The sequence below is a fragment of the Hevea brasiliensis genome, chromosome 13 (assembly GCF_030052815.1).
Source record: "Hevea brasiliensis isolate MT/VB/25A 57/8 chromosome 13, ASM3005281v1, whole genome shotgun sequence".
In the NCBI taxonomy this organism is placed as follows: Eukaryota; Viridiplantae; Streptophyta; class Magnoliopsida; order Malpighiales; family Euphorbiaceae; genus Hevea; species Hevea brasiliensis.
Genome location: NC_079505.1, coordinates 19,161,897 through 19,176,175, shown reverse-complemented (window position 1 = coordinate 19,176,175; position 14,279 = coordinate 19,161,897). Strand labels below are relative to the sequence as shown.

The following is a 14,279-nucleotide window of genomic DNA, read 5'->3' as shown; positions in this document are numbered from 1 at the left end:
TGATTCCTTTGTCATTTGGTCTGAGTTTTAATGGATTGTGATTATTTGGTTTTGTTCAACAATTGACACACCCATTGAAACAACATCGTTTTGTGATTTTTGGTTCGATTAAAAAAATGATGAATTAAACCGAATTGAACTAATTTGATTCGGTTTGATTCAATTCTACTATCGATTTTCATTTCATAAGATTTTGATATAGATCAATTAGGTTTGGTTTGGAACCAAACAGATCAATTACACACCCCTACTTGCAATTATTTTCATTGTCTTCATCCTATGGTATCAACAATAAAATCGATGTGGAATTCAAATCCCTTGTATAAAACCAAGGACCAAAAACTTGATGTACTTGATATTCATTTACAAAAATGGGCGGACTGAGTACTTGAAGATCTTGTCTAAGCTTGTGAGTGCATGATTTGTACTTGATACTGAACATGAAACTTATGATTAAGGCATCAGGACACTCACATTTTAAGATTATCATGAAGCAATTGGTGGAAATGATGCATAGCTTTCTCAACTGTGGGAGCATATCTACCGCTACAATATGCTAGAGATTCAAGACCACTCTGAACGCCTTCACAAAGCTTAATATCCTCCATCTGCAAATCATGTATGAACCCTGAAAGATCTGCAACATAGCTAGTAATTTTACAAGAAAGAACTGTAATCTATCTGTACCTGTACTCTTTCGCTATCTACTAGACTCCTTTCAATGAAAGCTTTGTCATCCTGAGGACACATATTAATATAGATATCATTAGAGCACGCATGTCAACAATTTGAGCATGCGTTGTTAGTTAAAACCAAAGCAACTACTCAGTTTAGCATCTATGAGAGAGAGAGAGAGAGAGAGAGAGAGAGAGAGGGGCAGTCACAATATTTTTAGATCTTAAATATTACATAGTGCAGAATTAGTAAACTTGAGATGGTACCTTGTGATGAGCTTCAATAAAGTAGTCAAATATCACTTGGCATTTTCTGGGTCCGAGAGGCAGCACAAGGTTGGTATCCATCCAAGGCCCATATCTGTAAGACCCAAAAATGGTTCAACTTACAAAAGAATGGGAACAACAAATAAATCAGTCATATTATTATTACATCTTCCAGCCAATTATGTACCTGTTAATCATGAAATTAGGATAAATGAAAGCATATAAAACTTTTGATCCAAGCCGACCAAAATCATCTTCACTTCCAGCTGAGCCACCTTCACATCTTTGGATACTGACCTTTTCGTATATCTATCTCAAAAAAAGCAATAATTTAGATACAACCGCACTTACTATGAAATGTCAAAAAAAAAAAATGATGCTTTTATGTAATAAATTGGGTTAATTTCATTAAAGGTCATTTTTGTCGCTCAATTTCAATTTGAATTAGTAAAAAAGCTCAAACTTTGATTTTGATTCAATAAGATTGCTTCTACCAAATTTTTGTAGACATTTAGCCAAATTCTTTATGTGATGATAAAATTTAATAGCTCCAAGCCTACAAAAATGTATTTGAAAAATTTTACTTGGTTATCATGTAAAAAAATATTATTTATATTTTATCAAAATCTAGCATTGATGATTTATCAAAATAAATTAAATTTGGGAATTTTACTGGTGACTGAAATTTAGTGAAAATGCTGAAATTGGAGACCATGAGCAAAAATCATGGCAGTCTTCTAGATCTATCATAGTCCATTGCTACAATTAATAAAGCTAAAACAAAATGTTCAAGAATGACAAGGAAGTTCGAGAGGCATACTATGGTGGAGTAAGAATCAAGCTTCAAACCAGATGCCAAATCTTTATGTGCATATGGAACATGGTAGCCACCATCCAAGTAGTTGTCGCAAAACACCTGAAAAGGAAGAAGGGGAATTAGCAGTCCATGAAATCAAATCACACAATGCAATAAATGGATATTGGTTTTAGTGTCTCAAGTCTAGTGTAGAGTGAGCTCATTGCCAAGGATGATGAATGTATGAATTAATTAACCGCAAGAAAACATACGAAGAACTGAAAGAGACCTCATTCACCTTGCATAAATGGGCTCCCGTCTAAAATTATTGTTATTAAAATCAAATGCCAAATTCAGTAGTACACTTCTATTGAAGCATCTTACCTTCCAGTTGCATTCAATATTGTATACACGTCTACAAACATGACTCAAAGAAGAATCAACTCCATTGGTTTTCAGTGTATCAGAACAGCTACCAAGCCATTCATTTTCCACCATATTGCCATCAACTTCGTGATGAGGTGAATTCTCTTTGCCCACACTGAGAAGAACAAATGGCCCCCAAGTAGCTACATTTAGTGGAATAAGCCCAAACTCCTATGCTCCAAGCAACAGAAATTAACTAAATTATCCATTGATTATTAATTTGCCATATATTAATGGAAAATGATTACTACTCTAACATTTCAGCATACATTTACATTGAAATTTTGCATTCCTGTTATTCGAGTTGCTTTAAGAAGTGCTCCATCTAAACCATAAGTCCAAGCCTGCAGAAAAAGATTGGATACAATTAAAATCATGAAATAGCTTATTATAAGAATAGTAATGCTAAAATTCAGTATACTCATATGGCAAAGTGAACTCAATTCCTTCAGTTATGAATTCTATATAGTTAAGTTATGGTTTAAGGGGGGAAAATGAAATGAAAAGGACAGGAGATGTTACCCATGGTAACTTCTTAAATTCTAGAGACATGTAAGGTTATAAACAGTCATATATCATGTGCTAGTGAATAATGTAAAGCTTGGCCGGAGGAAAAGAAAATGTATGATAGAAAATGGACCAAGAAAAAAACAAATTCCACAGTGGCACAGCCTAACATTGCTCCCACCAGTTAGATGAAGTAGCAGTTGAGGTTAGAATTCATCAATCCAATTCAACTACATAAGCAACATTAGAAAATTTAGCAACCAAACTGTGTTTCAAAATCTAGGTGCCACTGCTATGCTAACAAACCATGGTCAACTATAAAAGTTCCAACCTTGTCCACCTTTGAAGTGGACTGCTTTAGGCATTGTCTACTGTCTTCTTGTTGGCTTAGAGAAGGAATTCCTAACTCGCCACTAATCATTTAATGAATCACTGGGGCAATTATTTTGGTTTATATCCGTCACACAAAAGCTGTTCCTAATCTAAGACTATCCATGATGTTTTGGCAACAATCAAGGATAAATATACATACATACATATACATATATGACATGTCACAAGCCTTTTCCACCTGATGCATCTCTCCACAATATGAGGCCTTGTAACCCATGTATCCAGTTCATTAAACTTTGATCATCATTTGCCATATCCTCTTTATTAACAATGTGGTGAATCACAAAGCAATATTGCAAGATATATATATATATATATATATATATATATATATATATATATATATATATATATATATAGCTGAACCTATACTATTCTTTGTTTATGATCAAGATCAAAATAATGCAAGAAAAGGGGCTGAGGGAATTCCACAATGTTTGCATGAAGCAGCACAAATAAACTCACATGGTAAGGGCATACAAAGCAAGACTTTTTCCCACTTCCCGATGCAAGAAGAGAGCCATGATGGCGGCACACATTGTGAAACGCATGAACCTTGCCATCATCATCTCGACACACAAGAAATTCTACATTTCCAAATCTGCCAGAGTTAATCTCCATTAGGTTCTCAGAAAAAGGGGAAAAAGATTGGTTGAAATGCATACAAATGGAACTCATATTCAAGCATTTCCCTTTCTTCTTCTAAGAACCTAATGGAGCCCACATGATTAGCAACATTTAAATGACAGCATACTGAAAGAAAGCAAGAACAACAAAAAATAAAAAGAACCAAATTTTCTACCGATATAAATGTACCTTCCTGTGAAAAAGTCACGAGGATCCTTTATCTGTTCAGTGAATCCTGAAATTCAACATACAACCCAAAATTGGTAACTAAGATTCTACTTCTCCTGTGTTACGATATGTTTGATGTATGCTAATCGCTAGGAGTTGAACCTTCCACTTCATGCACAATGAAAATACAAGGCAAACCCAATTATGCTCTGAATTCAATATTTCAATTTAGTTTTAAATTGGCGAATTTGATAAAATCATACCAAATTATCAAATTCCTTGCGTTATTACGTATTCTAAGCAAATTAAAAAAAAAAAAAAAAGAACTAACCAACAGCCTGCCATCCTCCATAGAAGACACGATGGAGCTCATAATCGTAAAATGAAGGGTCGGTGTACCAGGATCTGGGAGGAGTCAGGGCTTTCTCTATCGGAATACGAGGGTCAAATTCATCGACGAGTTTCTGAAAATGAGTATGGAGAGAGCTTGGATTGTGAAGAACACAGCATGAGACCTTGAAGGGCCGATTTTGGGCAAGAATCGGAGTATGATTTTTAGGCTGAAGCCTGCGACTGGTGATGAGCTTCAAAGAGATCACTGCGGTGGCGATGGCCATTGTCTTCGCTAAGACGGTTGCTTCAAAGTAAACGACAACGACATTCCAGTGTACTCGTGTCCTTCAGTTCTTGTTTTGGTGCTAAGAAAATCTCTCCTAAGGGTTTACGGTGAAAGAGCAAGGCCACGACGATGGTTTGCTTTTGTCTCAATATAAAGTGGACTTCGATTCATTGACAAACAAGTCAGTTTCAAAAACCCCAAGAATAAAAAAAATAACAATAATAAAGAGACCAGCAGCACCCAATGACAGAGCAAATCAAATTGCAGCATTAGAGCGATGAACCTGATAAGATTTAATCTGATTTAAGAAAAATAACAACGTTGCCTCGTCCGATTCAGAATTCGTCAAACCCAATTCCTTCCCAATCCCCAACATAGTTGCTTCAGAATTTACATCCAAACCCGCATCATCTCGAGAAGTTTGGTCCTTTGCATGTCTAAGAATAACTCAACAAACGTCACTCTTGTCCAGTTGTTCAGTCAGACAATTTCCACATTCGGTTTGAGGGAGACATCAGTAGAACTACTTCCACCTTCTCGATTGGTCCTACCCGCTTTAATTTGTTTTTGTCCCTTCTTGCCACCCCTGTTCAATTTGGGTGAGAAATATAGCAAATCAAAGAGAAGCTTACGCTTGCCCCACTGCTTGAGGATTCTAGAGGCTCAAGTTTTGAAAGGAAGCACACCCTAGTTTTTATCAGCTGAAATGGATGAGTTTTTGTCAGTTGAAATGGATGTTGGTAAGAGAGGCTCACCTGAAATTTCATGTCTAGATATTCTTCATGATTTGGGCTGTTATAAGGGACGAGATCCGAGTTTTGATAAGAAGCCCGTTATATTGTGAAAGCTTATTAGCCATGGGCTCCTTATTAGTAGCCCAACCATTACTCTGTAGCTCACAATCATCCAAATTAAGGGGAGGTGGAAGAGAGAGAGTCTCATAATTGTTATGGTTCTCCAAAAGCTCAAGTGCGATCTCCAGTAAGATACCAGAAGGGACCCCATTTACAAATAGGATGAAGGCCATGTAGCAACTCTCCACTCTTGGAAGCCTCAAAACAATCTCCCGTTAATAAAGAATCAGATGATTTGGCCTCACTCACTTGGTGACTTGGAATATCAGACTCGTTCTTCTTGAGTATTGCCGTTGATGAAATCTGTTTCAGGGAATGAACTCTCGCTCGAGGAACTCACCATTGGTGACATATTAGAGGCGATGAGAGCTTCACTGCAATTGTCTTCAATAGCCATCATAGGAAATTTAGAGTTTTCCATATATATTCAGAGATGAGGTTGATATAAGCACTCTTGCAATATTTAGTCTATCCAAATGTTGTTCAGATATTTTAGAATCCCAGTGCTGCGGAAAGTTTTCTCTCTTTTAAATGACTCTCAAACAGAAAATGTTTTAATTATGCAACAACATAAAATTACAGAATACAAAGACTTATATTGAGCCAGTTGGCAACCAAAAAACTAACAAGTAATGTGATTGTTAGAACAAATTAGTCTTAGAACTCTTCATCGACATTACCTGCATAAAAATTTTGAGATCTCTTTATAACCTTTTAGATTATCTGGTCTCAATAATTTTATAATATGAAAATATTTACAAGTTTTGGATATTGATGCAAATTTAATATCTAACAGAGTTGAATGAAAAAAAAAATGTCCATACAACAAAACACCAATTAATTCAAAATTAAGATTTAGTTATTACTTATTTGTATTTATAGTTTTGAGGTTGTTCTTGAATTTGTCACACAGTATTAGACTCCAAATTTTCTTTGTCATTAATTCTTCATAATCTCTTAAGTCTTTGTACTCTTATAGGGCTTGCATTTCTAAAACTGATCAAAGTTATTTGAGTTCTTTCAATGGACTAGGTCCAGCCTATGAAAAATAAGGATTGTCATTAGAAATTGCCTTGAAAATCAGGGAATTGGGGCTAGAGTTATAGCCTTACCAAATCCTTGTGTGGCTTTGGCTTATAACAGATGGGCTTATTAAAAAATATTGGAAAAATTATTATTTAATTTTTCCATTTTAACAAATCTTACAATTTAGTTCTTAAAAAATATTTGTTAGTTAATTGTTATATTTTTGTTTCGTCTATTATTTAGTCCTTTTTTCCAGTTTAAATCAAGTTTTCTGTCCGTCAATGTATTTAAAAAAAAGAAATTACTATTATGAGAACTAAATAGTTCAAAAACTTATAAAACAGAGTGACTATATAGTTGTATTTTCAAAATTACAAGGACTGAATAAAATTTAAACTAATGCCTAAAATGACCAGAGAGACCAAAAAGTAAACAAAACAAAAATATAGAGCCTAATCCTAAAGACTATTGTATAAAATCTTTTTGGTATAAGGAAGCTAATTGAAAATCCTATTGTCTATGTGCAATGTGGCTTCTTTTAATAATATATTGGTTTAACTTTGCTTTGAACCTTAAACTCTTAACTTTTTGCCATCAATGATTCAATAATAAGAGCAGATTTAAAACCTGTATTTTAAATTAAAAATGTTTTGTGGGTAGTGGGTTATGTGATGTGGGATTGTCAAACTTATAGATCTTATTTTATGCACCCTAATCAAGATTATTATTTGATTAATTAATTTTTATATTTATAAAATATTTGGACGTTAAAATTCAAATTCTTTTAGCTTAAAAAATTATACGAAATGTGCGTAAAGAATCAAATATGATGCTTTTTTGTATTGGAAATAGACATAGGGGTGGGTTTAAACCTTTTGTTGTTCTGTTGCTCTCTATCATAAAATTTCTAGAAATAACTCCTAACAAATTATTTACACCTTTGAACTACTCTTAGATTTTAAAATTAAAAAGTGAATTATCACTCCATATGATTTTCTTCCATTCTTACCCACGTGAGACGGTCAAAGCTTTGTTTAGTTTGTAGAATTAAATAACATGGAAATTAAATATTCTATAGATTAGCTATTAGTCACTAAATTTATAATTCAAAAGAATATATATCAATTCAACTCAACTCAACTAAGCCTTTATCCCAAAAATTTGGGGTCGGCTATATGGATTCGCTTTTTCCACTCTGAACGATTTTGGGTTAAATCCTTAGAAATGTGTAATGCTTCTAGGTCATGTTGTACTACTCTCCTCCAAGTCAATTTAGGTCTACCCCTTTTTTTCTTTCTATCCTCTAACCTAATGTGCTCTACTTGTCTAACTGGAGCCTCCGTACATCTACGCTTCACATGACCAAACCACCTCAATCTCCCTTCTCTCAACTTATCTTCAATTGGCACCACTCCTACCTTTTCTCTAATACTCTCATTACGGACTTTATCTAGTCTAGTATGGCCACTCATCCACCTTAACATTCTCATCTCTGCAACTCTTATCTTAGATGCATACGACTCTTTCAGTGCCCAACACTCACTACCATATAACATAGCCGGTCGTATGGCTGTACGGTAAAATTTTCCTTTCAATTTATTGGGAATCTTACGATCATATAAAACTCCTGTGGCACGTCTCCACTTCAACCATCCGGCTTTAATCCTATGACTAACATCCTCCTCACATCCCCCATCTACTTGAAGAACTGAGTCTAGATATTTAAAGTGATTACTTTGAGACAGTACCACTCCATTCAAACTAACTCCTTCCCTATCACCAGTTTGGCCTTCACTAAACTTGCAATGCATGTATTCTGTCTTCGTTCTACTTAAGTTAAAACCCTTTGACTCTAGAGTACTTCTCCAAAGTTCTAGCTTTCTATTGACTCCTTCTCGTGTCTCATCTATCAGAACAATATCATCCGCAAACATCATGCACCAAGGAATACTCTCTTGTATATGTTTCGTCAGTTCATCTAAAACTAATGTAAAAAGGTAAGGGCTTATGGCTGATCCTTAGTGTAATCCAATTGAGATCGGAAAATCTCTTGTGTCCCCTCCTTTGTGCGCACAATAGTAGTTGCTCCTTCATACATATCTTTCAATACTTGTATGTACCTAATAGATACCCTCTTTTGTTCTAACACATTCCATAAGACCTCTCTTGGAACACTATCATAAGCCTTCTCCAAATCAATAAAAACCATGTATAGATCTATCTTCACATCTCTATATTTCTCCATCAAGCTTCTAATGAGAAAGATCACTTTCATAGTTGAACGACCGGGCATGAAACCAAATTGATTGAGAGAGATAGAAGTATCCTGACGTAGTCGATGCTCCACAACTCTCTCCTACAACTTCATAGTATGGCTCATGAGTTTAATTTCCCTATAGTTTGAGCAACTCTGTATGTCTCTCTTATTTTTAAAAATAGGTACTAAAATACTCTTCCTCTATTCATCAGGCATTTTCTTTGAGTTTAGAATCTTATTAAATAATTTAGTTAACCATGCCACTCCCATATTTCCCAAATACTTCCACACTTCAATTGGTATTTCATCGGTCCACAGGCTTTACCCACTTTCATTCTCTTAAGTGCTTCCTTTACTTCTAAAGATCTAATCCTTCTAGTATAATTCACATTCTTTTCTATTGTTCTATAATCTATATTCACGCTATTACCATTTTGACTATTATTAAAAAGATCATTAAAATAAATTCTCCATCTTTCTTTAATGTCCTCATCTTTCACCAACACTTTTCCTTCTTTATCCTTAATGCACCTAACTTGATTGAGATCTTGACATTTCCTTTCTCTCCTCCTTGCTAATTTATAAATATCTTTCTCCCCTTCTTTAGTTCCAAGTTTCTCATATAACTTTTCAAAGGCCTGTGCTCTTGCTTAACTAACTGCCTTTTTTGCCTCTTTCTTTGCTATCTTGTACTGTTCATATGCCTCATTGTTATCACATTTAGGTAATTTCTTATACCATTCCCTTTTTCTCTTCACTGCCTTTTGTACTTCCTCATTCCACCACCATCTCTCTTTTGAGGGTGGTCCATGTCCTTTAGACTCTCCAAGTACTTTTCTAGCTACTTCTCTAATATTTGATGCCATCTGTATCCACATATCATTGGCCTCCATATCCAGCTTCCATACTTCAGACTCGAGAAGCTCATTTTTGAACTTCACTTGCTTTACTCCTTTGAACTCCCACCACTTTGTTCGAGCTACACTATTTCTTCTGACCTTACTTGAATTGTTCCTAAACTTGACATCCAAGACCACCAACCGATGTTGACTTGTTAAAGCTTCTCCTGGAATGACCTTGCAATCCTTGCATAGAGCTCTATTTGTCTTCCTGGTTAAGAGGAAGTCGATTTGACTTTTATGTTGCCCACTTTTGAAAGTCACTAAATGTGACTCTTTTTATAAAGTAGGTATTTGCTAGTATTAGGTCGTATGACATAGCAAAATCCAGGATGCTTTTTCCCTCCTCATTTCGACTGCCAAAACCAAAACCTCCATGAACATTCTCATAACCTTATCTATCACTTCCTACATGTCCATTCAAATCTCCACCAATGAAAACATTCTCTTCATTCGGTATGCTTTGCATTAAATCATCCATATCTTCCCAAAACCTTTGTTTACTCTCACTGTCTAGTCCTATTTGTGGGGCATAAGCACTAACAATATTTATTGTTTCTCCTTCTAGTACTAGCTTTATTAGTATAATTCTATCTCATACTCTTTTCATAGCTATTACTGTGTCTTTCAATGTCCTGTCTATGATTATGCCCACTCCGTTCTTATTTTTTTCCTTTCCGGTAAACCACAGTTTGTACCCTGAATTACCCACTTCCTTACTTTTCTCTCCTACCCATTTAGTCTCCTGAATGCAAACAATATTCACCCTTCTCCTTTTCAAGGTATCCACAAGCTCCATTAATTTTCCTGTAAGTGATCCAACATTCCAAGTACCAAACCTGATCCTCCTCCTATCCTGCTCCTTCCTAATTGGTCTCCTTCTATGATATCTTCTATTGTTTTCTATGTCTATCTTGTGTTCTATTCCACTATTTGTTCTACTATCTTTCCTATGGACTAACTTCTTTACCCACACTCGTCCATGATGTGGGAACCCTTGCTCACTTAACACCACACCCGGGCGCCGGCATAGCGCGTCGCTTTCGGTGAACGCCCTACACCCTTGCATATTTCTCACTACACCCGAGCTCCGATGTAGCGCGTTGTTAGTAGAGGACGCCCCAACGTTTATATCATTTGAATCCATATCATAGGGTGTGACGAAATTTTTCTGTTGTTGTCACCTCATAACCCTCCTCCTTTATCCGGGCTTGGGACCGGCTAAGCGCAAACTACTTAGGCGAAGTTCAAAAGAATATATATCCCATCCAATAAAAATGTTTTTTTGTTTTTTTTGATAGCAGAAAGATAATAATTATTGCATATTAAAAGTTTTGATAAAAATATTAAAAACAATGAAATAACTATTTCTTGATATTATTTCCATCTTTTCATATGCTATTTCATAAACCAAACAGAGCAGAGTAAAATAACTTATCTACATATCCCACTAATGATCAGGCCTTGTATAGCAACAATAGTGCTGTTAACTGTTTTAGTTTTACCAGTTGTTAGTTATTAGATATTAGTCATTTAAAGCAAAAGTATTCAGTTAAAATGACTAGGGGAGAGCATTCGGTCGGTTCGGTTCCGAACCAAACCGAATACAAAAAACCAAAAAATCAAATCGCTTAAAAATAGAAACCGAACCGAACCGATCACCTAAGGATAATCGAACCGAACCAAACTGAAAAATAACGGTTCGGTTCGGTTCTGTTGCATTAAATCGAAAATATTAGAATTTTTATTCTTTGGGCTATGCTTTTGCATCTTGGGCCTTGAGGCTTATGCATCTTGGGCTAAAAAATTATTTGGCCCATTTTATTATTTGGTTTAGTCGGCTTAATCAGTTTAATCAGTTTTAACCGATAAAAAATCAAACCGAACCGAAAATTGAACATATTAAAAGTTACAAACCGAACCGATTGAACTAAAAAACCGAACCGATTGAACCAAAATGGCTCAGTTCGATTCGGTTTTTTGATTCACACCGAAAACTGCACAGGCCTAAAAATGACTGTTGAATTAGTTATTAAATGTAAAAATAATGATATCATCTCATTGACTTTAGTCAAATCACTCACTCAACCTCTAAAATCTAGGAGGAGTAATTTTTCATGAATCACTCCCATAACCTCTAAGAGCTAGTATAAATACTATGCTATTGAACAATATATGTAAGAGATGAGTCAAAATACTAAACACCATCTTAAAAGTTATTGTCAATCAGGACTTTAATATAACCAAACTACATAGAGCATGAAAGAGGCTACAAATTAAGGGTCCATAGTTTTCGATTCTAATTAAATTGAACTGAATTAATTCGAATTTTGTCTATTTTTTCATTATTGATTTTGATTTTGTTCATTTTTTAAAGAAGTTTCAATTAATCGATTTGGTTTAATTTATTTGATCAAAAGATCCAACTAACTGAACTGACTAAAATTTAAAACCCATAAGGGAGCTTAAGCCTAAGTGTTAACCCATATATAGTCCCATGTTTGCCCAACCTCAATAGGCCTTGCCATGGTGTTAAGTCTCCATCTTTAGTTGAATCAGTTGTTCTACTCTATAGACTTCTATTTGCCTCCCTCACCCACCCTCGTCCTTCACCCTTAACTCTTTGTCTACATCCAGTTGCCTCATTCCGTCCTTGTCAGCCGTCTTATCGCTTCCCTCACACTCACTCTTTCTATCTCATCCTTGTCCCTCACTGTCTCTATCTGTCTCGTCAACACTTGGCCTCCTTCGCCCACGCTCTCTATCTGTCTCACCCTCGTTCGCTTGCTCTATCTCACCCCTGTCCCTTCGTCTTTGTCTCGTCAACGTTGTCTAGTCTCCCTCCCTCTCTTCATGATTCCTTTGTCATTTGGTCTAAGTTTCAATGGATTGTGATTATTGGGTTTTGTTCAACTATTGACACTAAACAACAACGTTTTGTGATTTTTGGTTCGATTAAAAAAATGATGAATTAAACCGAATTGAACCAATTTGATTCAGTTTGATTCAATTTTACTATTGACTTTCATTTTATAAGATTTTGATACAGATCAATTAGGTTTGGTTTGGAACCAAACATATCGATTGCACAACCCTATTTGCAATTATTTTGATTGTCTTCATCTTATAGTATCAACAATAAAACCGATGACGAATTGAAATCCCTTGTATAAAACCAAGTACCAAGAACTTGATGTACTTGATATTCATTTACAAAAATGGGGGGATTGAGTACTTGAAGATCTTGCCTAAGTTTGTGAGTGCATGATTGTACTTGACACTGAACATGAAACTTGTGATTAAGGCATCAGGACACTCACATTTTAAGATTATCATGAAGCAATTGGTGGAAATGATGCATAGCTTTCTCAACTGTGGGAGCACATCTACCGCTACAATATTCTGGAGATTCAAGACCACTCTGAACGCCTTCACAAAGCATAATATCCTCAATCTGCAAATCATGTATGAGCCTTAAAGATCTGCAACATAGCTAGTAATTTTACAAGAAAGAACTGTAATCAATATGTACCTGTACTCTTTCACTATCTACTACTCCTTTCAATGAAAGCTTTGTCATCCTGAGGAGACATATTAATATAGATATCATTAGACTGGGTTCCTGTTAATTACATTCAGTAATTAATAGCACGCATGTCAACAATTTGAGTATGTGTTATTGGTTAAAACCAAGGCAACTACTCAGTTTAGCATCTATGAGACAGAGAGAGAGAGAGCGATCACAATATTTTTAGATCTTAAATATTACATAGTGCAGAATTAGTAAACTTGAGATGGTACCTTGTGATAAGCCTCAATAAAGTAGTCAAATATCACTTGGCATTTCCTGGCTCCGAGAAGCAGCACAAGGTTGGTGTCCATCCAAGGCCCATATCTGTAAAACCCAGAAATGGTTCAAAGTACAAAAGAATGGGAACAACAAATAAATCAGTCATTATTATTACATCTTCCACCCAATTACGTAACTGTTAATCATGAAATTAGGATAAATGAAAGCACATAAAGCTTTTGATCCAAGCCGAACAAAATCATCTTCACTTCTAGCTGAGCCACCTTCACATCTTTGGATAGTGACCTTTTCGTATATCTATCTCAAAAAAAGCCGTAATTTAGGTGGAGGACAACCGCACTTACTATGAAATGTCAAAAAAAAAATGACGCTTTTATGTAATAAATTGGGTTAATTTCATTAAAGGACATTTTTGTCCCTCAATTTCAATTTGTATAAGTAAAAAAGCTCAAAGTTTGATTTTGATTCAAGAAGATTGCTTCTACAAAATTTTTGTAGACATTTAGCCAAATTCTTTATGTGACGATAAAATATAATAGCTCTAAGCCTACAAAAATGTATTTGAAAAATTTTACTTGGTTATCATGTAAAAAAATATTATTTATATTTTATCAAAATCTAGCATTGATGATTTATCGAAATAAATTAAATTTGGGAATTTCTTGATAATTGAAATTTAGTGAAAATGCTGAAATTGGAGACCATGAGCAAAAATCATGGCGATCTTATAGATCTATCATAATCAAGTGCTACAATTGATAAAGCTAAAACAAAATGTTCAAGAATGACAAGGAAGCGCGAGAGGCATACTATGGTGGAGTAAGAATCAAGCTTCAAACCAGATGCCAAATCTTTATGTGCATATGGAACATGGCAGCCACCATCTAATTAGTTGTCGCAAAACATCTGAAAAGGAAGAAGGGGAATTAGCAGTCCATGAAATCAAGTCACACAA

General features: G+C 35.1%; 1 protein-coding gene and 1 long non-coding RNA gene across 4 annotated transcripts; both read right to left on the bottom strand.

Annotated features, from left to right (window-relative positions):
• Positions 1-299: 299 nt before the first annotated feature.
• On the bottom strand, positions 300-5,234 carry LOC110641114 (choline monooxygenase, chloroplastic). 2 transcript variants are annotated; one of them, XM_058131947.1, is made up of 10 exons: positions 4,190-5,234; positions 3,880-3,925; positions 3,529-3,664; positions 2,439-2,507; positions 2,122-2,334; positions 1,762-1,857; positions 1,129-1,250; positions 942-1,035; positions 688-738; positions 300-608 (listed from the first exon to the last, which is right to left on the bottom strand). In XM_058131947.1, the coding sequence occupies exons 1-10, from the start codon at positions 4,473-4,475 to the stop codon at positions 471-473; spliced, it is 1,251 nt and encodes a 416-aa protein (XP_057987930.1). In that variant the 5' UTR covers positions 4,476-5,234; the 3' UTR covers positions 300-470. The 2 variants fall into 2 exon arrangements, with proteins under 2 accessions (XP_057987930.1, XP_021648405.2); XM_021792713.2 differs by having other exon boundaries at positions 2,433-2,507; positions 4,190-5,233.
• A 673-nt stretch (positions 5,235-5,907) lies between these two features.
• Positions 5,908-14,273, bottom strand: LOC110632895 (uncharacterized). 2 transcript variants are annotated; one of them, XR_009142500.1, is made up of 5 exons: positions 14,135-14,273; positions 13,315-13,408; positions 13,046-13,094; positions 12,834-12,967; positions 5,908-6,011 (listed from the first exon to the last, which is right to left on the bottom strand). It is a non-coding gene; the product is annotated as an uncharacterized LOC110632895 (long non-coding RNA). The 2 variants fall into 2 exon arrangements; XR_009142499.1 differs by lacking the exon at positions 5,908-6,011 and having other exon boundaries at positions 12,662-12,967.
• Positions 14,274-14,279: the final 6 nt, after the last annotated feature.

Excerpts from the sequence above, each read along its gene's own strand:
- LOC110641114 (XM_021792713.2), bottom strand. The coding sequence starts at position 4,475 with ATGGCCATCGCCACCGCAGTGATCTCTTTGAAGCTCATCACCAGTCGC. Across the intron at positions 3,926-4,189 it reads TGGAGGATGGCAGGCTGTTG|GATTCACTGAACAGATAAAG; the intron begins GTTAGTTCTTTT and ends GTTGAATTTCAG. Across the intron at positions 739-941 it reads TTATTGAAGCTCATCACAAG|GATGACAAAGCTTTCATTGA; the intron begins GTACCATCTCAA and ends ATGTGTCCTCAG.